This window comes from Notolabrus celidotus, chromosome 4 (genome assembly GCF_009762535.1).
Source record: "Notolabrus celidotus isolate fNotCel1 chromosome 4, fNotCel1.pri, whole genome shotgun sequence".
In the NCBI taxonomy this organism is placed as follows: Eukaryota; Metazoa; Chordata; class Actinopteri; order Labriformes; family Labridae; genus Notolabrus; species Notolabrus celidotus.
The window spans coordinates 26,770,600-26,797,423 of record NC_048275.1 but is presented as its reverse complement, the minus strand read 5'-3'; the positions used below and the strand labels follow the sequence as shown (position 1 = coordinate 26,797,423).

General features: G+C 41.9%; 2 protein-coding genes across 6 annotated transcripts in view; one reads left to right on the top strand and one right to left on the bottom strand.

The window, feature by feature from the left end:
- The window catches only part of march5 (membrane-associated ring finger (C3HC4) 5), a 41,905-nt gene extending 40,274 nt beyond the window's left edge, over positions 1 to 1,631 (top strand). For all 5 annotated transcript variants that reach the window (XR_004631002.1, XM_034681648.1, XM_034681645.1 and 2 more), the window contains one exon: positions 1,025 to 1,631. Coding sequence is in view for 4 of the 5 variants with exons in the window: in XM_034681648.1 (XP_034537539.1) it covers positions 1,025 to 1,141 (117 nt within the window). In the remaining variant the exon portion in view is untranslated. The remainder of the gene's footprint in view (positions 1 to 1,024) is intronic.
- Positions 1,632 to 3,518: 1,887 nt separating this feature from the next.
- The window catches only part of ide (insulin-degrading enzyme), a 42,063-nt gene continuing 18,757 nt past the window's right edge, over positions 3,519 to 26,824 (bottom strand). Inside the window, exons 16-25 of the mRNA XM_034681644.1 lie at positions 25,485 to 25,595; positions 25,145 to 25,265; positions 22,230 to 22,321; positions 19,085 to 19,196; positions 15,146 to 15,313; positions 14,504 to 14,776; positions 12,481 to 12,542; positions 8,407 to 8,479; positions 8,252 to 8,319; positions 3,519 to 6,736 (exon numbers count right to left, since the gene is read on the bottom strand). Coding sequence (XP_034537535.1) covers positions 6,641 to 6,736; positions 8,252 to 8,319; positions 8,407 to 8,479; positions 12,481 to 12,542; positions 14,504 to 14,776; positions 15,146 to 15,313; positions 19,085 to 19,196; positions 22,230 to 22,321; positions 25,145 to 25,265; positions 25,485 to 25,595 — 1,176 coding nt within the window. The 3' untranslated portion in view covers positions 3,519 to 6,640. The remainder of the gene's footprint in view (positions 6,737 to 8,251; positions 8,320 to 8,406; positions 8,480 to 12,480; positions 12,543 to 14,503; positions 14,777 to 15,145; positions 15,314 to 19,084; positions 19,197 to 22,229; positions 22,322 to 25,144; positions 25,266 to 25,484; positions 25,596 to 26,824) is intronic.

Below are 26,824 nucleotides of genomic sequence, written 5' to 3'. Positions count from 1 at the left end.
GCTTTGAATAAAGTTCCTGTAGATGTCTAAATTATATGAACAGGGGAGGAGGAGAGGAAAGGAAAGTCCGATAATACAGATTTAGTAAGAAGCTACAAAAAGAGGATTATAAAATAATCTTTGTGGTCTCAGGCTCCAACATGATGAGCGTTGCATTGCAGACTTGTTAAGATGGGGCTCACAGTAAGTTAACATATTTTCACATGAGCGGGGCGGGTGTCCCGACCAAAGTAAAAATCAAACCTACACTCTTGGGTAGAGGTAACTATGAGGGGTGTTCTGAAGTGACTCATTTTCAAGTCCCTTAAACAGAAATTTACATTCAGAATTAACGGCGAGTCTAAAGGAAAGAAAACATTCAGGAGGTTAAGGATGTCAAATTGGTTTGCTGAGTATGGCTAACATTAGCAGAGCGAGCACCACCAGCCTTCAGTGGAGTGGTTGTATGCCAATTTAACCAGATACATACAACTACATTTCTATTTTGGATTAAATACTGACTAACTGCCATCTGTTCTCTGTGCTTGTTTACATCCTGGTAGTAGATCTTATAGCGTTATGGCAGTAGTCATGAAGCAGAGCTACAGCCCCGGCTAGTGGCGGGTGGCTGCACTACAGCTGAGGATCAGGTCTACAGATAACATGAATATTACTTTAACTGGCTGCTAATTCTTCGTACAGTATTGTATTTGTTAAGTCAACTGAACACAACATCCCTAGAAATGATCTACAGCTCTGCTGCAGTACGACCTGCCGAGTTGGCTTCAGTAACTTCAGTAGAAGCGGCACCAAAGTCAAACACTGAGACAACGCTTTGGGTGATGTAATGCCGCCTTCGTCTTTTTAGGTTTCCATGGCAGCACCCAGGAAGAGCTCCTCTCTGGCTGTGTTTATGGGATGATAGAAGCTCTCGGCCAGCGTGACAGTCACTGTGGAAATGAAAGATCTATCTGAGTGTGGAGAGGCTTTAAAGTCTGTGGCTGAATTACTCCTTTTTCAAAATGCATTCCTCCTTCTCTTTCAGGGAGGAATCGCTTTCGTGGCCATCAAAGGAGCGTTTAAGGTGTACTTCAAACAGCAGCAGTACCTGAGACAAGCCCACCGCAAGATCCTCAACTTCCCCGAGCAGGAGGAGGCCTGAGCAGGAGGTCAGCCGGGATGAACAGCTTGCCTCTGCTGGAGGGAGGAGGATCCAAACTGTCGGACTCTTAAAGTGAAGTGCTGGTGAAACACTTAGCGTCGGTGTCAGCCCTTATCTCCTAACACCTCACCCCTCTCACCCATTCATGGAGTGGCTCCCCCCTCACCGACACAACGCATTTTAAACTTCTGTGAGCTGGAGACAGACTGCAGCATGTTAGCACACACTCATTAACACACACATCTCTGGTGGATGTGCTTCTACAATCACATGACTAACCCTTATTGTAAACTTACTATATTTTAAAGGAGGAGTGCGGGGCATGTGTAATTAGGTTTTATAATATCAATAATAAATACTTGTTTTATAATGTTTATTTTGAAGATTTAAAGCCCTGCCTTTGCCAATGTGTGAGTAATAGTAATTGTGGACGATGTTCAGTGTGTGGAATGTATTAAAGATGGAATAAAACGTGTTAAACAGTCGTGAATGATGGTCAAAGAGCAGAATGACACACGCAGACTAAACATGAATACTGATCTGTGTGTAAACTTCTGATTTAAACGTATCTGCAATGCTCATGTTGATCGTTTGCAGCTTGATTCCTGTTTTTAAAAATGGCTCTGATTGGATGTTGAAACCTCGTCTACCTTCAGGAGAAGAACCTGATGCTGGGAGAGCCGGGGGGGAAGGACAACGGTGAGACTTTTTTGCTGTGACGATTCACTCACACATGATGTTGACTTCAGCACTTTTTTTAAGGAATAAACAAACATTTCAGTTTGATGGTACTTTGGTGCAGCCTGAAGACAGACCACAGTGAAACATAGACATTGATTCTTGAAAGAGACTCACTGCAGTGAGTGCATTGTGGAGAATTAAAGGGGTGGTTCAACCAAATAACCCGTGTGTCACTGCTGTAAGTGTGCCGATTCACCATATTCACATGACGACCACTTTACTCAGGGTTAGAGGGTCAAATCCTGCGAGGTCTAATTGCAACATTGTTGAGGGTTTCAAGTTGTAGTAATGAAGGTCATTTTACACTTTAAATATTTCTGTTCAAGCTCCTTCTAAAAAGAAAAAAACTGAAAGGGCCATCAGCTCAGATTTAAAATTGAACAACTTTTCTTTTTTTAACCCACTCATGTCGGCGTTCAGTCACACTAATGTAACATTACTGTTTGATAGTGTCACAAAAACATTACAGAAGAGGAGTATTGAAAAGGGTTATCCCTAGATTAAAGTAATGTGAGTACGAAGAGGTTGAATGCTTTCATTTGCTGGTGTCAAGAAATGAAATATTTAGTTTTCACTTTACTGAGGATTTTTTAGTTTGTGTTGATTCTGGCGCCCCCTGTGGACAAAATGATAACATTCATGCCTTAACCGATTTTGTCCTGCACATGCGCAAGTTGTTTTTACCCAAAAATGCAGGTCATGACTTCAAATTACACTACCCACCCTCCCCCACCAGTGGTCTCAGACATTAGAAATAGATATAGAGAAATAGTCCCAACTTGGAAGGTCTTGATTGCCCTTGTGAGACATCAGTATTAACTTCAGTCTGTTTCATAACTTGATCAAAACTCAGAGCTTTAAGTGTGACTAAGCATCCCCATGAATTTGTTTCTTTCAGATGCATATCAGACAGGACCTGGTAAGGATTTGTCCTGTGATACTGTGTTCTAGCTTAGCACAGCAGCAGTAAGGTATTCTACTTTTGATTCAAGGGTTTGAGTCTCCCACCCTGAGCAAACAGAAAAAAGTCGCCATAATGTGAATATTGTCTAAATCCTCAATTCGCTCAGGTTTGTGATTTCTGCTTACAATAAATACTTCAACAGTGGTGTAATTTAAGACCATTACTTCAATGGACAACTCAATTTCACAGACATCCACAATAAGGGACACCTTGTCACGACACTTAGCTACTTTTATTGTGATGAAAAGAGGCCTGTGTGTTCTCACTGCAGTAGAAATCTCAGACTCTGGGAAAACAGCTAATGTACTTAATCTAAAAGATGTGTGTGTGTGTGTGTGTGAAAACAAGGCTTCATGAAACTTTACTGAACTGACTCTTAACATGTTTGTTGAAATGATTGTGAGCATGATGTGTCAGACAGAGCAGGGAGAACATCAGTATGTGACGAGTAATGATGTGTAGTGATTAATCTAACTGCGGCCCACAGCTCCCTCAGTGTGTTCACTTTCTAGTCTGCAGGAAGAGACTCAAAAAACTGAACTGTGTTGTTGCTTCTGATTTTAGAGTTCTTGTTGTATCAGTCATCTGTGAATAAATGTATTTTTCCAAATGGTTGAATCCAGGTTTTTTTTTTAAACTGATGGGGCATAAAAACAAAAAACCAAACCAAGGTTCATTCAGTAGTTTATTAATTAGAAACACACAACAGAGACAAACTGAAAACCAGCCCATGAAAACAACCATCCAGTCTCTCGTGATCCACAAAGACGCCCAGAAATAAAAAACAGCTTCAGATTTTCTAAATGTAAACCAATCACTATGTACGTCACACGGTCAACAGTGCGAGGCCCACCCACCCTGATATGTTATGTTGCTAGTTTCCTCTGATTTCGAGTGGTTGTCAGCTACTGTCTGCGGGTGTGAGGCTGTACCTAAGGCGGCTGCTGCTGCTGCTGCTGGTTGTCTTTGGGTTTGACCACAGAAATGAAATCAGGAAAGGTTTTGATCTGGTTGACACGTAGTAAAATGCTGGAAAGCGTTGAAGAAGCTTTTGAAAGAGCAAAATCGTTAAGGTACCCCAGTCTATGGAGGAGGGTGGAGCCACAGCTGAAACATTCATTAGAGTCCTGACTTCAATCTTTCAATGAATTCCTTAATTCCAGATTTCAGGCTTCAGACTCAGAAATCCACTTTGCCTGTTTATTTTTTCCTTATGCATATGAACTGAGACATCCTGAATCACTCAAGTGTGTTGTCCACGTGTGAACTTTTATCTTCTGCAACCTATCAGTCATCCTTCAAATTCTGCAGCATCATGAGTGAGAGGTGACGTCGGTGGCCTGAGAGCAGGTATTACCAGGGGAGGAGGGATAATCAACCCTAACTCAGAGTCCCTGCTGTGTGAACAGCATTTTTGGCAGCTCTAGCAGCGTGATTTGTCACAGCAAACCCAGTTTACACCTGAGAGAGCAGGTAACGCTTTCACTGTACTATCATCACTATCCATAAGAAAGTCCTCTAGCTACGGCTGGGCGATATAAAGAAAATTTAAAACACACATCAATATTTACAAGATTTTTAAGAGGCCAATGCCTGAAGAGCTCTCCAATAATGCATGAAGCAAAAAACAAAAACAGAGGGCTCATTTTCTGAACTTCGGGATATAGTTTATAACATCTATTTAGTCCATGTTACTCTGCTTTACGACTAACAAACAAACAAAGGGAAAACATTCACCCTTTCTACCCAGTTCTCTGATTTAACAAATATCAGAGGGGGGCTGGGAGCTGAGCTTCCGCTAAGCAGTTTTACAATCTGGAGCTTGCCTTGTTCAGTGCAGAGGCCTGCGTAGATCCAAAACAAACAGACCTCTAAGATTTAGACCCGCAAATCCCTGAACAAAACACTACAAATCAATATCTCTCTGAGGCTCTTTGGCGGGTTTCATTGGCCGAGAGCTGAGCTGCTGCTGACTTGAGCTCAGTTTTTACTCTATGAACTTCAACAAGTTATACAACTGGAAACCTTTCTGTTAAGATGCTTCAAACATTTTGAGTTAGTTTTTGCTTTTGGTGCCTGGAGGAAACGGGACGTCAGAAGGGGCTGTGACCTGAGCTGCCAGCAAGCAACATTGGCCAAGAATTGATGAAGCTTTTTCATTTTTCACAAGGTTTCCTACAGGGTGCTTCTAAAGCAGATGACCTCTTCAGATGCTTCCCCTTCAAAACAGAGTGGGTGATTTAAACCCACAAACTAATAATGCCCATGCAGGGGCTTGGGGGCTGCAAGCTTAGCTGCTGTTGCTGACTTCTCTTCCCATCTTAACGCTTTGTGGCTAAAATTCTTTATTTAAAAGATTACTTAAGCAAGATTTAAATTGCAGACTGGCTGGTTGATGCATTTATTTAATAGCTATCAAGTTGATCTATAAAGGAGTAAAAACAGTCCAAGTAAATCATCCTTAATGACTGAATAAAAAAAGTCACCTCACAGGATTACAAATATGCGTCGCCCGACCCTACCTGAAGCCTAGAGGCCAGTTTGGACCATGCTGCTACATCTCATTCTGCCTCACACTGTCATCAGGATTATTGCTCAGTAAGAAAAGTGCATATATTCCCATAAAACAAATCCCCCTGTCGAGTTTAACAGGACATGTTTCTTCAGAGTTAAAGGCTAGTTGCTTTTTTTGACATCTATGCTGTAGGAGCATTAGTAGGGGGTCGGGGGTCAGATTGTGCCCTGATATAAACTAAGTGATGCCCTCCCCTGAAAAGGCACAAGCTGCAGAAAGTGTGCGATTCTCAGACACAGAGTGGAAAAATGACAATGAAATGGAGAGAACTCAAATTAAATGTTCCTTTAAAAAAAAGAAGTTGAAGTGAAAAAACAAAATGATAAAAGTTTTTATTTTTAATCCATCACTAGTAAAAATTTAAAGTAAAAAAAAACCAGCATGGAGGTTCCCCTGAGATGTCTGAATTACACACTTCTAATGTAAAATGCAATAAAAGTAAAATAAAAAAAGGTCCACAGGCTTCGTTCTCTGATCAAACTGCTCCTCAAAGGCTCCCAACATTTTACCACTTCAAGAGACAAACATTTCAAAACCTGTGAAGAGGATTAAAACCAGGATTATAAAGTAGAGACTCTCCAGAGATGCATAATTTGAATAAAATAATCCATATATGTGTGTGTGATTTTTTTTTGGACTTGAATGTTCAACATGTAACACAAAAAGGACACAAAGACCTTCATGGAGCTACTGAGTGTGTGACCTCTACAGCTCGCCACGAGAAACCAGCACGTCTCAGAATAAGTCAAATCAAATGCTCTGCTGTACTTAAAGGGACGTGTCCCTGGTTGTTTCTACATCGTCTACGCCCGCCTACCTGCTGCTGTGATGAGTGAGTGTTTCTCCTTTAACATGGGGTGAATCTGCTGTGACTCTATCATCATCATCATCATCATCATCATCATCATCATCATCATCATCATCATCACAGCCACACAGATGACCACGGCTAACTCTGTGATTCAAACACACACACACACGTCTGTTTCCAAGCTTCTTGTCTAGTGGCTGCAGCCTGCCACACGTGCACACACGCACCCTCTCAAACACACACACTCACACACAAACACACACACACGCTCATGCAGGCTCAGTCAGATGAAAGTCTTCCTGACGGGAGGAGAAGAAGGACTTGGGTGTAGGTGAGGAAGCACGTCAGGTTCCCTTGATGTCGCTCTTCCCTCCTCTCGTCAGCGGCGAGTCGAGCCAGCGGCCTCGCTCACAGTTTGGCAGCCATGAAGTTGATGTGAGGCCGGACCAGCGGGAAGAGAGGCAGGCTCCTCTTGAACTCGGTCATGTCCTGAACCAAGGATGGCTGCAGAGGCAACGAGAGGCTGCAGGTTAGAGAGGCGGAGCACCAATGTCTGAACACACAAGACAGTGTATCTGCACAGCAATCAACTGCATGCACGCCGGATCTCATCACCTACACCACCTGCTGCTGCTGCTGCTGCTGCTGCTAACTGTTCTCCCCTTGGGTTTGGCTGGTTTTACATTCTGACAAAAACCAAACAGGCTTCCTGCAGAGAGCCTGCTGAATTCAGGCTTTACAAACTTGAAATTAAGACTGTGACAGATGAAGAGTGCAGATTTTTTGAGAATTTGTACATTGCCCCACCTGACTTTTAAACAAACCTATGAGAGGACACAAATTGAGAATTCATAAAGATGTAATTTTTTTGTTATGGATAAGAAAAGACTTCTGTTGTCTTCAGACCAAAAGTATTCACTCTAAATAAGCCCACCCTGCTAGTTTTCACTTTTTAAGATACAGTGATAATCACATTTATTTGTCTCTGGGTCAATTACATCAGTAACAGGAAAACATATCCGTAAATCCTTCTGCTTCCAGCTACTTGAGGCTGACCAGTGCCAGGTTTGATCTGTTTAGCTATGAGCAAGGATTTCTCTGAAGAACACGACTACTGACGTAGTTTCACTGCCTCGCAGGTCACACATTGGCCACAATCCAGCCCCCTAGAGCGGTGCTAATCTGAATTAAACTTATAGTTTCCAATTATGGCGCTAAAACATCTAATGCATGAAGACACAATGAACCTTGAGTGCAGATCAATGATAAGACTGATTTGATTCTTGTTCAGGTTTGTTGATAAAGAGCAGGATCAACAGTCCTGACTGAATGTAGTCTCAGCCTTGTGGTTGCAAAAGTCATGTCAGTGCCTTAAACATGGAGTATAACTGATAGCCAGAAGGGGGAGACTCCATTAGAGGCAAAAATGTAAAGTGTTGGTGTCAAATAGAAGTTGATCCCTGTTCTCAGCTGAAACATCAGCTCAGTAAACTTCTTCTTTATGTTTCCTCTGTTTCCGCCCTCCCAAATAAAGAATTATGTTGATTCTATTAAGGTGTAACTGAGAGTAAAATAGACTAAGCTATGGATGCTTTAGGTTGTGACTCACGTCTCTGACCGCCACCGGTCTATCAGGATGGAGTTTTTATGATGATACCCTGTTGTCCAAATATAATCTCTTTTTAAATATTCCATTGACGTCCTCAGGTCCAGTCTTGTCATTTGCATTTTCTGCCTGATGGGCTTTTTAAAATTTGACCTTGAATGTAATCCTGCTTCACAAAGTCATCATCCCCACTAAAGGGCTGAACTGTCCCTTACTCTTCAAACCACAGTGACTAGTGTGGAAGCTGTCATTAAATCAGATCCGCCTACAGTGTTACAAAGACATATCAACAGAGATTTAGTGCAGTTTGCTGATGTCATGTGATGTGTTTTGTTGTCTCTTTAGTGTTTAGTGTGTCAGTAGTGTATGTACTGTGTGTAGGAGCAGACAGAGATCTATTGCACAATGGTTACCTGTGGCAGGGAGGGAGCGGGGGCCAAGTTGACGTCATTCTGAGCGGGGAACTCTCCCACTATCGGACCTGATGAACACACAAAGAGACCTTCAGTTCCACCCCATGCTTCATGAATGCACACAGAGTCTAAACCATGCTGGCACAGATACTCACAGGAGTCCATCTCTCTGGACAGAACGTGCACAGACACCTTGTGTCTCTTGGGGGCTTCGACTGTCAGACGATCCTGCAGGGACACACAGAGAGGAAGAGACGTGGACAGAAACACAGACAGACAGGTGAGATAATGCTGGGAGGATGGCAGCAGGGGACAAGAACAAAGTCAGAATCATTATGTTGATCAAAACCTGCAGGTTGCTTGGTTATCTGAGAAGCCAATTAAGAAACCACATAGAGGAACTGCTTCAGATTAAACTCTTTCTAAATTGATTGATTTTAATTTATAGTGCTGCCAGGTGGAAGAGTATTCTGACAATGGCTGAAGCTTAGAGAAACCAGACATTTCAACAGTTCACCTTTAAATGTTAGCTATATTTAGCTTATTATTAAATTTACTGTATCTTTTTTTTTTTAAAGGAAAAATGACCAGAAAATATGTCATCAATTTCACCTTGTGGGGGTTTCTTCATCCCTTTTGGTGAACGCAGCACATCAGGGGAAACTGAGAACTGAGCTACCACTAGTAACACTGGCCCAGGTTTTTTTTTGGGATACCATACAGTAGTATTGTAGTACTCAAGACCGGTCTTGGTCTCGAGACCGGTATCGAGGCCACTTATTTCAGGTCTCGGTCTCGTCTCAGAATCGAAAGCATTTTTACTCGTTCTTGTCTCGGTCTCGGACTGGGCTGACTATGTATTTTATATCAAGATGGTCGAGACCACCACTGATGCTCTGTGTCCCTGTCATTACTGTGGTGAGAGAAAACAAAACTGAAGGAGTCAAAAGAAAGGCAACAAAGACAAAACCAAACCTTGTTTGTTGCTGTCAATAGTATTCAAAGCAAACTTAAATTAAATAAACAGAAGTCCTTTATTTTGTTCACTCTCATGATGATTTTTCATTGATATATATGGTCTTTGTCTTGTCTCGGTCTTGTCCTGCCTTGGTCTTTATCTTGACTCGGTCTAGATCCCTAAATGTCTTGGTCTTGTCTTGGTCTCGGACATGTCTTGGTCTCGGTTAATGTGGTCTTGACTAAAACACTACCATCCAGTTAGTTCTGTTTGTACAAAGTGAATGTATCCATCAAAGGACACTTATATAAAACAGACGTGAATGGTGATCTGATAAAAGCAGCTTCATTTCAACCCCCACTGTTCATTACTCTCTGGCAGTGTTTGGGAGGCTGTGAGCTGAGCTGCTGCTGACTTCACCACAGCTTGTTTCTGTTTCAAGGCGTCAAATTCCTGAAAATGAATTCGGTTAAGTAAGATATTCAAAAAGATGTGAGCATTGATGCTGACATGTCTTGTAACAGTCAAAGATAAACTTCTAAAAATCTGAGCTGTAAACTGACCCGCTATCGTCAAGTGAAAGATTTAGAATACGATGTTGAAATGATAGCAAATCTGAGTCCATACTGATGATGAAGTGGATAATTTTGGGCTACAGACATGTAAATACTCAGGATTTTGTGACAGAATGAAGAAGACTAAGCGACTCAACATGGCCCGCCTGACCTCGTGTCTGTCACAGTTAGTCTGGGATCTGTGTCCAGACTGCCCTTTGGAGATTGAGCCCCACAGCCAGGCCTTGTCACGGTCTCTCTGAGGAGGATTATAATAAGACTGAAGAATTAGCCCGTCTGCAGTCAGACAGTGTCAAGTCCAGCCGCCAGATATAAAATGTAAAAAAGAAAGAGAGAATAAACGCGAGCGCAGCTGATGCGACATTAGAAATGCATGAGGCTTATTGTGCATGGGGCCTGTAATGGTTTCTGCCGGGCTCAGATAGCGGCTGTGTGTCATTATAGCGGCTGATATGCAGTGAGCGTCCTGTGTCAGTGTCACCTCAACAGCTATGAATAGAAGCAGAGAGATGAAAGCTAGCACACTGAATCTATTGACACACATGGTTTGACTGGATTCAGAGGAGGTGTGTGCTCACGCTCTGTGTGGAACCAATGCTGCTCTTTTATCTTTAATGGGATTATCACACAGATTCTGAAACTTGGAGAATAAAAAGGATGTTTTCCGACTTTGGCCGTAACATTTGGTTTATCAAATCGTACTCTGGAGCCGTCTGTCATCGAGTCAAGTTCAAACCAAAGCTTCTGCTCAGATGAGTTGAAACTTGCAGCTTCTGGACTGCTGTGTTCTAAAAACCTGCCTCTTTGCGGAAATGGTGTTAGAAAGGGCTGAGTTTTGGTTGTTACGGGCTCTTTACTGCAGCTGGATATTCTGAAGAGACTTAAAATAAGGTGAGGATAATAGAAACACTTTCATTTGTAGTTTTAAAGTTATATTTTTGGGGCTTTTTTCACCTTTATTGACAGGACAGCTGAAGAGAGACAGGAAGCGTGGGGAGTGGAGTGGGGGAAGACGTGCAGGAAATGGTCGCGGACGGGAGTCGAATCAGTGACCTCTGGTCTATAGCCTCTGTATGTGGGGCGCTTAGGCCAGCAGCGCCCCTTTCATTTGTAGTCTTGATGAAGCGGCAAAACAACTCAAGATCGTCTAGAGTTTAAAGCCATCCATGGGAGCTTCAGAGGCATGTACATGGTCTGCTTTGCTTGAATCTTTGACTCTTTTGTTCAGAGGAGATGACTAATTATTAGAAAGTGAGAGCACAGCTGTTCAACTGGGTTTTTTTTAAACACTCTGATGAAGTATCAGTAAGTCACAACCTGTGATGAGAGTTAGTTTGAGCGGGGGAGCAGCTGATGATAACGCTGCACTTTTTGGCTGCCCTGAGTCGAGCTGAGACGGCTCAGCTCACACTGCTGCAACTTTTCTCTGCAACTGCTTCACCTTCCCACGCTTCTCTGGGCTCGACTTGGCTTTAGACATTTAAATGTGGATGACTATTACCATGAATCACGTTTGCATTTAACAAGGACAACAAAACGCTGGAATAAAATGTTTTTGTTTTGATCTATGCGGACTGTTACTTGAGACATCTGTTCATTCCAGCGTTAACCAAAGTACCACATCTACAGTCAAAATGTAAGCATGTTCATGTTAAACTGAGACTGATGGGAGACAAATGTCATCAGAGGAAGAGCATCTTTTTATTCCAGTCCCTAATCATAAGCTTAAACCCTCAATGCCCACTGATGTGACCCTTAGCTCACACATTCCACAGCATGATTAGAGAATTAAGGGGAATTATAACCTCTGCTTTTAGATAAGCAGATAACTGGTTCAAATAATTAACTCTTCATCGTCATGTACTATTTGAGGCACTGGCTTGACATTTTGAGATTGAAAACAGAGGCAGGTCTCAGCTGGATGTTGAATTAACCAGCCAAAATAAACGCAAGTTAAGCATTTTCAAGTTAAAAGTCTTTGTTTCCCTGACAGTCTTCAGCAGAGCTCTGGGGGCTGCAAACTGAGCTGTCAGTTTGAACTAATGTGACAATTCTTCATTAGGTTTAATTATTTAGTTAAATCCTTTGACTTGACTTGCAACACAGTTGTCTACTGAAAGTAGGAATACCTTGATAGCTGTGTAACTTGTGGGTAAAACATAGACTGTACAAATAATGGACGTAGTATCGGTAACGTCACCCATCTGTTTCTGAAGCGCGGTTTTAAAACCAATCGTCGGCAGGAACCATATTGGATATGCTGAAGTCAACCTGACTTCTGTTGAGGTAAAGAGGCGGGCTTTGAGCCTCCTCGCCAACAGCTACAGTGTTCCTGCATGTCAATCGAGTCAGCTGTGCCTCTCATAATGGGAAACTCGTAATCTCAATATATCTTTGAAATTGCCGCATTAGAAAAAAATTCATCCCCGTACAGTGTGTGCCGATCGAATAATGCGCTATCCAGACTACACTTGTCTTTTGTACCAGGCTGTAATCATGTTTATTTCTGCTGTAAAGATCGGCTTTTTAAAATTTGTGTGTATGTGGTTTCCGGTACTTCCCGAGCCAGCCTCAAGTAGACACTGGATGAACTGCAGTTTTTAACACTTCAGCATTAGCTTCAATTCTCGCAGCTGGAGGTTGCCGCTTAGGATAAACAGATGTCAGTTGGATGTATTATGCATTACATCACTTACCCTGTAGAAGTGATTTATGTTTTCCTTCACCAGAGTCTTCAGGTAGGCCACTTCAATGTTATCTGCAACACAACAAGCAAACACAAGGACTTAAACATCAGTTTCATGATGTGTGATGTAAGGACATCAAGAAATAATCTTCAACCATAGAAATCCAAAGAGCTCAGTATAAAATTGATTTGACATGATTGACTTCTTGTGTCATTTACCTAAGTTATTAATGTTTGCCATCCAATGGAGCAGCTTTCACAACAACATCTTAAAAAGTATCTATGCATCTTGATCAGTATCTTTTGCACATAGTGAACCGTAATCACCGTTCACCCTCTGCCAGAGCACGTGTTGTGTTTTCTTCTCTGTCCCTGGTATTTAGCATGATAGCCGCCCTCACACTCCTGCCTCCCCTCCTCTAGCGCTGTTGGTATCAGTAATCAGCACCACTCCCTTGGCTGCCATTCAGGGTTGCCATCGCTCAGAGCTTTAGGCAGATTACCAGTGAATCAGGCCCATTACAATCCATTACGGCACTCCGGAGAGTGCTGCCAGAGAGGTGTGCTACTGCTGCAGATTATTTTAGCCTTTAATCGATTCTAATTTGTGCAGCTCTAAGCAACATCTTACTACCCTTGGGACTGACCAAAATATTGATAACTCCTAAGAACTTGTATTTGACTTTTCACATCACACAAGCTTGGCCTGTAAGCCATGTCTGACCCCTAAAAGTCGATGATTCTTTGCATCTGATAAGAACCGCCTGAGTCACCTCACACCTTGTGTTAGCCAAATCAATGCACTGTGGGTTTTTTTTTATAGTTTCATCATTGTACACAAAGCAGTTAAGGAGAAAGAACATGACAGGCTGGGAGCTTTACAAAGGAGGTATGAAAATGACCTTGACAAGTGTTGACCATGACCTGAGTTACCAGCAGAGGGCTGTGGTAAAAAGCTGCAAAAGCACTAAATAATCCCATTAATCCCACTTTCCAACACAGCAAGTCCAACACAGTCCCAGCAGACGGCTGTTCAGTGTGAGTCTGGTTGTTCGGGAGGTTTTTGCCTTATACAACATTACAAACGACAAGGAAGTTTTCTTGTCACTGTGACTTGATAAATGTTGCCAAGTGCTTTACTCAAAGTGGATTAATGTTGGGTTTCTGTCAATAGGTGCATTTCAACAAAGAGTTCTGGGGTCTTTTTGCCCCCAGAACTACTTTCCCTGGAACTAAAAGGTTCCTGTGCCCCCATTGTTGTCTGCGTTTTGACCATGGGCTGAAGTCCCGGGTAGATTGTGCAAATCAGGCCAGTGACGTATGGAGAAAAAAAACTATAATAAATAGTATTTTGAAATCCTAATAAAAAACTAAACCAGTATGCATTCCCAGGAACTCCCTCTTTGTTTCTACAACTGTGTTAACTCCACAAACACCGTTACGTTCAACCGAAAGTCCCAGGACATTTGAAAAGTACAACATTTTCAGGGGGGAGATCATCTACCCCTGAACTAAATTTAGACTGTGGTTCCTCCAGTCGAAACGCATGTAGTTCAGGGGTAAAGTCCTTAGTTCCGGGGTAAAGTTCCTGCGGTCGAAAATAGCCTAATAATAGAACACAGTAGAGGATAAACAGTTGTTATGAATTGGTGCTGTACAAATAACGGTTGTTTAATTGATAGAATAAAGGATTAATGAGTGGAAATCTTTTGTCTGTCACTCTGCAGCAAGGCTTTGAGGGCTGCGGAGGGAGTTGTCAAAGTAAGCTACAATGATTTATCATGCTAAATCAAGTAGTGAAAAACAACTGTGACTCCGCATTTAACAGCAAGAGTTGTCCACCAGACGCTGAAGACCCTGATAATCATACAGGTCAACATTTGGCTGATCTAGGAGTAAATAAGAACGACTTGACAAAGCTTTGTTTTGAACAGCTAGATCAGATCTGAGAATCAAAATGCAAAGTCTGGTGTAGCCCCTAATAGGAGCTAAATATAATAAAGAGTCAGCAATGAGGTGAAGAGGAGTGTTACCTCTGTCAAAGTTATACTGCTGAGAGATGATCTCTCCCCAGTACTTAGCACACTCAGCAGACAGCTTCTTGGGCTTGTCCAGGCGGCGGATGGCCAGAGCCTGGATGTGTTTCTGGAAGGCTTCATCGCTCATCTCCTCCACATACTTCTCCATGGTGCAGAGGAAAGCTTCCACGCGGCTCTCCAGATAGTGCGGCGCCTTCTCCGACTGGATGATGAAACGCAGGCCCTGCACGCCGTTCGCCCGACGAGGCCCGCTGAACACAATGTAGCCTGTGGGTGGGACAGACAGTGTGGCTCAGCGTGCGTAGAAAACTTTTTGAACATTAAACTTATCAATCATAAATTCATTTACTGTAAAGTGGTTTCATAAACATTTTATTCTGATCATAAATCAGACTCAGTGACTCAGTGTATTAATTTCCAAAGTTATTAAAAACACCATGGTAGACTGCTCTATAGAAACTTCACTTACACGCTCTCTGGTCTTTATGGAATCGTATCTAATTGCTACATGTAGATCAAAGCTGCATATTCTCAGAGAAAACAAAAAGCACAGTTCTGTCTCGTCTCTTACATGCACTTTTAAAGAGCGTGTAGAAAGAAGTTCCCTGTTATATTGTTCGTTTTATGAGGACTCACCCAGCTGTTCTTTGGTCCTCAGTGTGTTGAAGCAGGGCTCAGAGACGATCTGACAGAACAGCTCCAGCAGCATGTTGTCGTGAGTGTTCTGCATGTCCGTCTGATAGTAGATCTCAATGCCGCAGATGTTGTGCACCTCGTTTCTCTGCTGGTAAACATACCATCCACCTGAGAGAAACACAACAATAAATACTTATTATTCTACTACTGTACGCATATAATTCAAAGCCAACTTCACATGCATACTTCAACAAGTCTAAGTAAATAATAGAGAATGTATGGTTTGTATTAGACCATAACATAAGATTATTAAGAACGTTCAAATCTCCAGGATCATGTACCTCGTGTACTTTAAGCACAGCCACAAACTATGTTCAATGTAATGAGTTAAAACAGTAACCCAGCTCCATCAGCAGGACCGGGCTGGTTTCTGGTATCAATTATCCCACGGTTCTCCCCGCTGGGCTCAGAGGGACCTCCAGCTTTTCCAGCACCAAACCAACAAAAATCAGCATTGTTAACATGACTGTTTAAACTGGATTCAATTACTCCTACAACAATCTGTGAAAACTGTAAAAATATATTACATAACTTCCTTTTTTACCCAGCTGTGATAAATACTTGATTTTGATTGGTCAAAGCCTCAAAACAATTGTTATTCATTCTTAATAACAAAGGTGATGCCAGGGACAACCATAGACTGTATATATCATGGACAGGAGCCCACTTGATAGCCCCAGTGATCTGCTGGCTCTCGCTCCCCCATCGGTCCTCCTTTCTATCTGAGGCTTTGGGTGACATCAGGAGCCATGTGGTAGGGTACGACATTTATCAGTAAATGATATAGTGGGGTGGGTTTCTTCACTGAGCGGGCATCCTTTCTTTCAGCACAAGTATCTTGTGTTGATCTCAAATTGGTAGCTGGGTAAGAAGTGACAAAATGTCTGGTGAGCAGGTGGTGAAGCATATCAAAATCCCAACAGGGAGCAAGACCTCGACGTGGAGCTCACTAACGCAGTTTCTTGATTAACATAAAGATATAATTTGAATGATCCTCGTTACACACAGGAATGTTGTGCAGCATTACTTACTCTGTGGATTGAGCAAGGAAAAAAGGGTGAACCAACTTCATGTGTCGACCAAACACTGACTTAAATTACTCTGACAGGTTCAGTAAAAGATCACAGTTTGCACTAAAATACTTTGCTTCCTGACTTTGGTTTCACAGGGGTCTCCCGAGTGTAATGCTCGGATTGTCACCGAAATTCAAGAAGCAAGGGTTGGTACATCCTGCCAAACCATGCTGGATGAAATAGTGTTTTTAAGCCCTTTGGAGATCACTGCAGATCTTAATCCCTGTATTCATGACCCTGTCCTTGAAAACCGTGATCAGCACTGCCTAAAGTAACTTTGTCCAAATTATGGCTGCAGAAACCTGCTGAGCTGTTTCTGATGTAGGCACCGGAGTGTTTTGCCTGAGGCACAGAGGAGCGTAGTATTAAAACAAGAAGGGTCAGACAGAGGACAGCTGGGACAGTGAATGCTAACATGGCACTGTTTTGCTAAGCAGCTCATCTTTTATATGTGCTTTACATTTTCTTTTGAGCAGAAGAGAGGAGCTGTCCGTCGTGGCACAGGGGACGCTGCTTCGTTCTTCTCTCGGCTTCAGTTTGTGTGATCAAGCACGCTGCTGGATGGAGGAAACCCATGCTGATCTGAGACTCTCTCTCGACATTTCTCTTAACATGTACAAGTTAAACTCAAGGTTACTCAAAAACTTTTAGGACAGCTTGCCATTTGAGCAATCAGAGAACCTGCAGGAAGTGATCAAACTTGACATTGAGTGCCACTGTATGTTTTGTTTTGTCACAGCATGTTTAACACCGGCCTTTAAGTGTAATCTAGCTTCCACTCCACTGAAGACAGAATTAGCACTGCCTACTGAAACGTAAAACTGACATTTCTTACTACATCATGAGTTCCCCGCGACATTCACTTCACACCAGTGGGTCTTAATACCGAACATTACCTCTCTTCTTGCCCCCTTTGAGCAGCTAACTAAAGAGATCAGCTCCTCTGATGCATCTGTAGCAGACGTTATTCCTTTAATTGCAGCACTAAAGCGTCTTCTAAGTTAAGAGGTTGAGACAGACCACGGAGTGAAAACAATGAAAAGTACACTCATCTATTTCAATCCTCTGCACTTCATCGGGACTGTACTTGATCCGTATTATAAAGATCATTATTTGGATGTGGGAATAAAGCAGCGCGCCCGAGAAATGATCCAGGCCGCGATGGATGCGGAGAACCCACTTGGAGACGGAGACCGGGGTGGCCCAACTGAGGCTCTCAAATAGGCAGGGGTGGCCAGTACATTTACAAATAAATAAAATGTATCCATTCTGTCTTCACAACATACTTCCATTAAAGTATTAAGCAGGTGTTATATTTTCTTTGACTTAAAAAAAAAACATGACAAAGTGGCATACATCTTCTAAGCTTAATTCTTTAAGGACTTACTAAAGATGTTTTTTCAAAGTCACATTTGAGGATAAAGAGCCTAGAAAATGCCTGTGCAACACAAAACTGTCCCTGGTCTCCCTACTAATAATTGGCGTAATAATTTATTTTGGTGTTTCAGCTTTTGGTTTTTGGTCTTGGTTTCCTCATTTTCCGTACGGTTTCGGCCAAGAATATTCATTTCGGTACATCCCTAGAAGGAATAGATGCTCTAAAATATCCAGCTTGTCAGTTTTTCAATCTTGAAACAATAGGTGAGCTCGTAATTCATGCTCCTAATGTAGCAGAAGTTGTTTTCAAGAGTTAGTTCTTGTATAAAAAAAACGATAAAAAAGTTCCACACTAAAAATTCGACTACAGCACCCACCCCCTCCAACCACTCGCTCAAATGTATTTCCAATGACATTTAGCCTGCAAATAAAAGGTAATCTGATCTCATTATCTCTCCTTTCAAGCACTTTAAACGTGCATAAGGCACTACAGAGTTTCTCCAGCTGTAATCTGTAGACAAGTAGAATATGTAGAGTTAATCCATAGTTCTGCAACATGTCTTGAATTAGAGTTTATTGCGTGTGCTTGCAACCAGACAAGTTTTTCCATCATGTTTCACATACCATGATAAAATCAGATCATGCAAAAGACTTCTCATCTTTTTGCTGCTAAAAGAACAAAGGCCTGAGTGTTATAGATTGATTTCGTCTGGACTATGTAAAATAATCCTCGGTTTCTTTAGGGTTGAATCTTTCTGATTGCATTTGGATCATCACAGGGCCTTTCACCAAGCATAATGTAAACTTCAAGCAGTAACAGTAATAACTTCTTTCCGTCCGTCAGTCATTCCATGAGCAGACCTTGTGTTTACATCCTCTCTGTCCTCCTGTGCTCCTGCTCTGTGTCTGACGGGCCGTCTGGAGCCCGGCCTGGAACAATCCATGAGTAAGACTCAGGAAGTCTCCTGGTGGCCCCGCACAGTTTTGCTCTGCCTTTCCACTCCACTCACCTAATCGAATCAGAGACGCAGCGCAGGTGCTTTGCTTGGCGTGTGTGCCATCATGTCTGAGCTCAGAGAGAGGCTTTGTGTGTGTGTGTGTGTGTGTGTGTGTGTGTGTGTGTGTGTGTGTGTGTGTGTGTGTGTGTGTGTGTGTGTGTGTGTAATTGGTCTGATGACGTCCATCTCGGCTCAGTGACTGTTATGTTCCTCTGAGGGAAATGAGGGGTGTTCGATTTAATCAAGTCTTCACAGACGCAATGCAGCGTCACAGATGACGAGGAGCAGAGGGCAAGGACTCTTCAGTGTGGTCACAGAGAAGAGACGCATGACTGGCATATGATGAACAAGAGTGCTCAATCCGTGTGTGCGTGTGTGTTTTTTTGTGTGAGTGTGTGTCTGTTTCAGCTGTGAAGGAGTTTCAGACCTACCGTCTGGAATCTGCACCTCCCTGTAGCGAATCAGTTGGCTGGGCAGGAGGGGCTTTGTGTGAGCGTGCTCAATGAGTGTATCCTCCACCATTTGCATCATACCAAGAGCAGACTGAGGGAAAGAAAAAAACATATTAGTCCTTTTAGACTTTTATAATCATTGAAAAAGGAAAGTGAGGCACACTACTTACTAACTAGTAGTAACAGGTTTGCTACACACAAGCTTAAAGAAACTAACTCTGACATAGACATCGATTATGTAGTTTTACTCTGTAATCAGCTTTACAGATGTCCTCATCCTTCATGAAAAACGGATACAACAAAGCCCCTTCTTAACCAGATGGTCAGTCAGCTGTTTCTCAGGCATTACAGGAGCTGGACCATGCTCTAGTTTGCTGATGATAAAGTGAATCACTGTTCCCTCTGGTCAGCCTGAGGACTTTCAAACAAAATTTATCCTTTAGGCGTGACGAAGCCTCCTGACACAGATTTTAAACAGGACACACAAGGACGACATTGTTCCAGAGTGACAGAGTTGCATCATAGCAACTGGGCAGAAAATAGCAGAATATTTGGACAAGACAGAAAACATGGTGTGAACTGGAGCCTCATGGAGAGTGAGGTAATGATTTTTCATATGGTTTCCTCTTGCTTCATTTCGAAGTGCTGTCTTTTGATTTCATGTTGAGATCTTGTAAAACTTCCCTTCAAAACTCTAATTTTGCTCTAAAATACTCCTACTTGTATTTTACCATTCAGCTTACAATAAGATCTTACGGTTTCTTGCGGTCTCCTGAGCTCCAACCTCAACCCATCTCTTTAAACCCTCAGGCTGCTTCGGTGCACTCATCACGTGTGCCCTCAGATTTCTGCTCTTCTGTACAATATTTCGTTAAACAACCTCAACAAAATTCTAGGTGTGCTTGAACCAATGAAAAGATTGCTGCATTTTTTAAGCATGGCTGCTTTACTTTAAGAGAGTCCTGTGTGGAAGGATGTTCACACAATAATGGTCAGCAGTGGTTTCTTTATATTATATCTTTATATGTTTTTCGACCACAGGAACTTTACCCCAGAACTAGGGACTTTACCCCTGAACTAAGTGCGTTTCAACCGGAGGAACCAGGGTCTAAATTTAGTTCTCCATACGTCACTGGCCTGATTTGCACAATCTACCCAGGACTTCAGTCCATGGTCGAAACACAGACAACAATGGGGGCACAGGAACCTTTTAGTTCCGGGGAAAGTAGTTCTGGGGGCTAAAAGACCACGGAACTCTTGATTCAAAATGGACTTATTGACTTCTTTGGCTTACTTTAGTGGCTGTATTACATGGATGTTTTGATAAGAGTATGACATTGGTTGATATCACTAAGTGAGCCCTAATATGATTTAAATGTGGTTCACGTCAGGGGGCTGCAATCAATGGTGCAATCTCTAATTCAAATCTCTGCAAAAATTAAATGTATGACCTCACAAAGAGCATCCACAATGTGACCGAATTTTTTGATCACTGAAACCTTCCAATTATTTTACTTTAAAAATAATGGTTTTTATGAATAAATAAATACAACATACAGGGAGAATGATAGAAAGTCTAGTGGCAAACAACCCAAACACATCTCCTTCACTGAAGGTTTCTGCTTATGAAACAGTGTCACCAGCACAAGCTGTAACTGACGCATGCTGTGCTAATAGCTTGGGGATGTCAGGACACATAAATCCGATCGGATCCCTTGCAAATGAAAGTGAGGACAGTCTATCGTGGAGATCTGATTTGAAAAATTAATCCTATTTGCCTACAGTCTGCACAAAGCCTTATTCTCTCTCTCTCCACCAGACTGTGACGCCAACCTCACATAAAGTGTGACTTTATAAGAGGTTTGAAAATAATCCTCTGCGATACCACGACAAAGACAGATAAAAGGATGAAGGTGGTTCTAGGGTTCGAGAATAAAAGTGAATTCAATGTTCACAGAGGAAGGGGTTTAAAAAGGCAGATCGAAATTCTGAGTTCAAAGGTATGTATGTGTCAACCTTTGCACACTTGACGCCTGCGTCAGGGAAAATAAATAACATTACAAGTGTCCTGCATGTCAGAAAATGTTGAGGCAAGAAATTAAACTGGTTCTTATCATAGAGTCCATCTTCCCTCTGTCTTAGACCGAGCATACACTGAAATATTATAAAAGTGGAGGTGGAACGTCAACTCACATCTAACTGTGGGGAATGACCTGAGAGCTCACGCATTAATGAACGTATCAAGTCTGTATAAAGCAGTGACACATGTCAACAGTTTCTTTTGAAAACTCAAAAAATAAATTATATTAAAATGTCCGTCAAATCGTGATCCATTATAACCACCTGTCCAACCAAACGCAACAGCTCTGACAAAAACTCTACATTTTACAAAGCTACTGCATTTTCAGTTTTCGTTGACAAAGTCACAAGGATATAATTTCGCTTTGAATCATTTCTGAAGTCTAAACTGTTGGCAGGTGTTCTTAAGTGCACTTTATTGAAGGATGTACCTAATATTTTCTCACTCTACTAACATAAACAAAGGGTGCAATGGTGCGTTTAGATGCTGTTCACCATTTTGCACAGGAGCAGTCAGGAAAAATAAAAGTCCTGAAGTTGAGGAATAGGCTGGATGTTCTGCTTTCAATGTGCTGAACATGGAGTCAGAAACTGCCTCAATTTGCACAGTGTGTGCCTGGCCTCAGTCCAGCTAGAGTGCATAGCTCCTAGCTTCTGAGAATTTAGCTCTTTATGATCTGGAGTGCAGATTTATCCTAAAATGAGGCATGTTTAAGTCTACAGGTGACTGTCTCTATCAGGGCCTCTGTAGCCCGTCAGAGAACATTTGACAAGCACTTTCTCCATTTTAAATCTTTACTGAAAAGGAGACTATTATAATACTCTGATTACTGATGTGGCTTGAGTGTGTCTGCAAACCTCGTCATTACCCTCCTATTGTACGTTTTGTCTTATTTGTTGCTGTCGTGTTGTTTTCAGTCTGGAAAGTACTTTCCAAGTAAAGCCTCATATACTTAAAAGTAGTAATAATTACTTAGGTGAGGCAGAGAGGCAGAGGGGTCACAGAGTTCCCACAGGAATAATAAAAAAAAAAACATCGACAAACCTCTTTGGTGATGTTGCCATGGAGAAGGGCTTCAATATGTAACCTTGACAACAGCTGAGGTATGAAGGCTTTGAGGCGTGGGAGAGTTACATCTGGAAAACAGATCACACACACAACAGCAATCAATCAAAACGCAATCTCCCCAGGCTGAGGACTTCATCAGGAGAAAGACTAATGTCTGCTACGTGTGTGTGTTTCATCATACAAGACTTCAGTGGTCACGTTTGACAAAAAAGCAATCTAGGGCTAATCAATATGGCAGAAAATATGATCTTCATATTTCTTACTACACTGATCAACACCTGTGTTAATCAAAGTTTGTGTAATTTCATATTTTCTTAGTTAAGTTTTCACTAACAACGATATTGGTCGGTCTTTCTTGAATTTTTTTAAAAACGTACTGACCCCGTCTGCAGCGGTCTGTCCCTATTTTTCCCTGCAGGTACTCTGCAGGCTGGTTTCTAAAAAAGGTCAGAGCTGTATTTCCTGTTGGTTTTACACTTAAGGCAGGTACACACTACAGGATAATCGGGCTGATTTTTGTCCCGATCTCCCCCTTACGATCAAAGCCAGCAAAGGCCAGATTGGCTGAAGTTTGCAAACAACTTTGTGTCTGATTTTTCCTGTGGTGTGGGGTGTGTTAAAGTGATTTTGTCCGGTCGAAGCCTCTCAGAAGGCCTCAGAAGGAGATATCATAAATAATGAACATGTTTAATATTTGAGACTAGAAATCCTGTAGTGAGGGACGCTGGTGGCCTAGCAGTCTAAGTGCCCCACATACAAAGGCTATAGTCCTTGTCGCAGAGGTCGCCGGTTCGATTCCCAGCCGGTCGACCATCTCCTGCATGTCCTCCCCCGCTCTCTGCTCCCCACATTTTCTGTCTCTCTTCAGCTGTGCTATCAAATAAAAGGCAAAAAGGCCAGAAAATATAACTTAAAAAAGTAAAAAAAGAAATCCCGTAGTGTGTGGGATGCTCCGAGAGGAGCCGAGCACGCACAGTGTGTAATGTCACTTGCACCGGATCAAAAGCCAATCAAGACGTGAGCTGACTCCGCTGACTGACGGAGGAGGAAGTAAAGACAAACAGAAAAATGGCGCCGGTGAAACCTCACCGCTGTAATGAATACAACTCGCACTGTAATGCATACAGCCCACATTCCCGCCGTCTCTTTGACTTTTTCCACAATCGTTTTTCTTTTTTGTGTGTTTTTTTCGGAAAGTAAGAGGCCGAAAGCAATCATCATTGCTTCTTCCTGTTCGTCCGCCATGTTTGTTTACACCAAAGTCACGTTTTACTACGCAAGATTTAAAATATTGAGCGTGAAGAACCTGATACTCTGCTGAAGAATCGGTTAGTGTGTGGTGTGCTCCGTAGTGCACACCACACACTATAGGATCAGAAGAGAGAGATTTTGTGCGATCTGTCTTTTGTTATCATCAAGTGTGTGGTCTCTAAATGTGTGGAGGTTTGAAGAATCCTGTAATGTGTGCCAGGCATTACTATCTACAAGCACCTTGTGTTATCCCACTTCTAAATACAAAAGTATCCCCTTTACTTGAACCAAATTATGCTCAGTCTTCTCTTCCAAAAACGATTCTAGTGTTGGAAACCTGTTTCCCTTATACTCTTCATCAGACACTGAATTTAATGTGAGGGGGCTGCTAGCCAAGCTGCTGCTAACATCCATAAAACTGACATCATGTTACATTTTTAAGTCAACAATCTCCTCTTCTTTGGTGGATATCAGGAGTTGAATTTCCCCCTTTTTGTGCTCCTCACTTCATTTCTTTTCTGTGCAGAAGACATTACTTTTTCCTCTTCAGCTCAAACCATGCAGTGCTGTGGGAAGTGGGCGTGTAATCTGTTGGCACTTCATATCTGAGCTTAAAAATCAGAGACCAACTGGCTTTCATCTGATGCTACGTGATAGTCTCTTTTTTCATGGTGAAAAGTTTAGCATGGTTATTATCATGAATTTGATTTCAACCCCCGTTTCCAGAGTTTTTTTTTTTGCCCTGTACTAACACAAGTCTGGTCAAACTCACACTCACATATGCAGTTACACCAAAATCTAGTCTGTCTTTGTGTGGGCTGGCCAATCTGAATTCAAGTAACGTCTGACCCAGATTCAAGGATGAGCTACTACAGGGACACACACTCACTTTATAAAGATGATTGTTTGTCCACAGCACCATGAAAACACACACACGAAGACACACACACACGCAGAGAAACAAAAGTGTGTGGCAGAGCCCAGACAGGTGAAAGCAGGAGGCTAAGGACGCTGATAAGGGAGCAGCTGTGGTAATTGGATGCCCTGGTGACCTGGCTGTAGGCTTTTACTCTGCAGAGTCACAGTCTCATGTGAACCTGAGGATATTCTGTGTAAGCGCTGTGGTAAAAAATATAACGATCTGCCCTTCAGGTTCTAGACTGGCACTGCGGTGAGAGGAAAGACTGCAGCCAGAGGGGAGAACAGTCTTAGCATTCAAATGAGGAGACAAGCTGAAGTGAAGAAAGATTAGCCGTCTATTAACTGTGAGCTAAACTCAGAGAAAACTTCAAGAAGTTCTGCGTATGAAACTGCAGAATACTGTCAGTCTTGATCTATTTAGAACATTTTAACATTACTCTGGTAAACAATGTAATCCTGTTCTACTCAAGAACAAACCACTAACAATACCTTCAGGCCTCAGATCTTATCGGAGCCCTTTTAAAACGGGCAGTTTCATCGTATATCATCACACTGAAACTGATCAATACAGAGTTAATAACTGTGATGTTGCCCAGCCCCACGCCTATCAGTACATAGCTGAAGTTCACTTGCTCAGTGAAGTTGCTAATAAGCACCAGAGCTGGGAGTCTAAGACTTCAGTAAAAAACAGACAGAGTGATTTTAAAGCTTAGTCTCACCATCCAGAGCTTCTCTTAGCTCGTCTTTGGTCCAAGCAACCTCTGTCATCAGTAGACGGAGGTAGTACATGGCGTGCTGGTGGGGCTGCTCGGCTCTAAAGTTATTCAAAGACCTCATGTACTGCAGGGAGAAAGAGAAGTTAAACACTTTATGAACAGAATTTAAAGACAGCTGTTCAGCATGATGCATCTTCTGCTCTTTTGTTGTGCAGCAGGGAAAAGGAAGGTATGGCTACCAAGGTGTAAAGGTTGGCTGTTCAATAAAGTTTAAAAGTCATCTGTTTGATAGATTGTGAGTCATTAGAGCTGTAGGGATGAAGGAGATGCGGTCACGGCTTACCGCCTCTTTGATGATGTCAAAGCGCTTCTCATCGATCTCAAAGGTGGCCATCTTCTCGATGATCTTCTTCAGCAGGATGTCCTGTTTGTCATTGTAACCTTTAACAGACAGCTGCAGAAGAGAACAGGAGGAACCAACAAACAGACAGATCAGAGGCTCATATCTCATACAACAGTCTTATTTGCTCTTTTAGAGAGCAAGACTTTTTTTTTTTTTTTTTTTTTACAATGTTTACAAATACAGGCTGGGCAATCAATGCCAAGACAAGCTGATCTCACAGGTGATGTATTATAATGTATTATATTTGGCAAAATGGTCACCTTTTCATAAAATAATGAAAAGTGGTACACGTGAGTTTGACACACTGAATGTTTTCAAATGGAGCTACTAAAAAAAGCAGTGTTCATACACATTGCTGCCAATACATTATGATGGCTTCCATGGGTCTTTGAGGCAAGTTTTCACAACCATAAAAAATAAGCAAATAAGACTAAGATCCTGTCAGAAATGTAAGAGACGCTGTGTGGTTTTAAACCAACATCAATTTAAGAAACAATGTCACAACAGTGAGATGTTTACAGAACTCTATTATTCTGGTTTTTGTAATGCCAATTTATGTGACTTTTTCAAAACTTTATTATAATTTTTTTTTAACATAACTTCTTCAGGCCTGGAAATTACTGATTAAAAAAATCTGTGACATTTTCAGTTGTTAATGCCCAAAATGCACCCTCATAATTCAAGCTCTAAACTGAATATTAATGTTTAGAACAGGGGTTCCCAAAGTGTGAGTCAGGACCCCCTGGGGGGTCGTGGGCTGAAAAGTTTGGGAACCCCTGGTTTAGAAAATGTAACATAAGTTGAAATAATACTCTGAATAACAGTAAAATGAATCACAGTCTCTTAGAACCTGAGCTCAGATTTCATAATAGGCCTATTGCATGCAGGTTGAGTCAGTTTGTAAAAGCTGAATCATTTTTATAAACCCTTTGACTGCCAAGAGTCTGTCTAGAGCAACATTTACTGAGCAACTTAGGTTTAAAGAACCTGTTAACACAAGAGAGTGTATTTTAAACCTTGGATGCAAAGTACATCATTTGACAAAAATAAGCGACCACCATGACATTATTGATATGGCTCTACTTTCAAAAATATTCAGGGCCATAAAATATACGTGTACAAAGATTCATTCTATGAAAAAGTGAACATAGTTTTTAAAAATTATAGAGCAGATTAACCCCAAGATGAGTCACCCCCGCCATATGACAGAGCACCACATGGGTAAGTGCCTGTTTGTATTTCTTTTTCAGTCAACTGAAAATGAAAATATAGGAGCAATA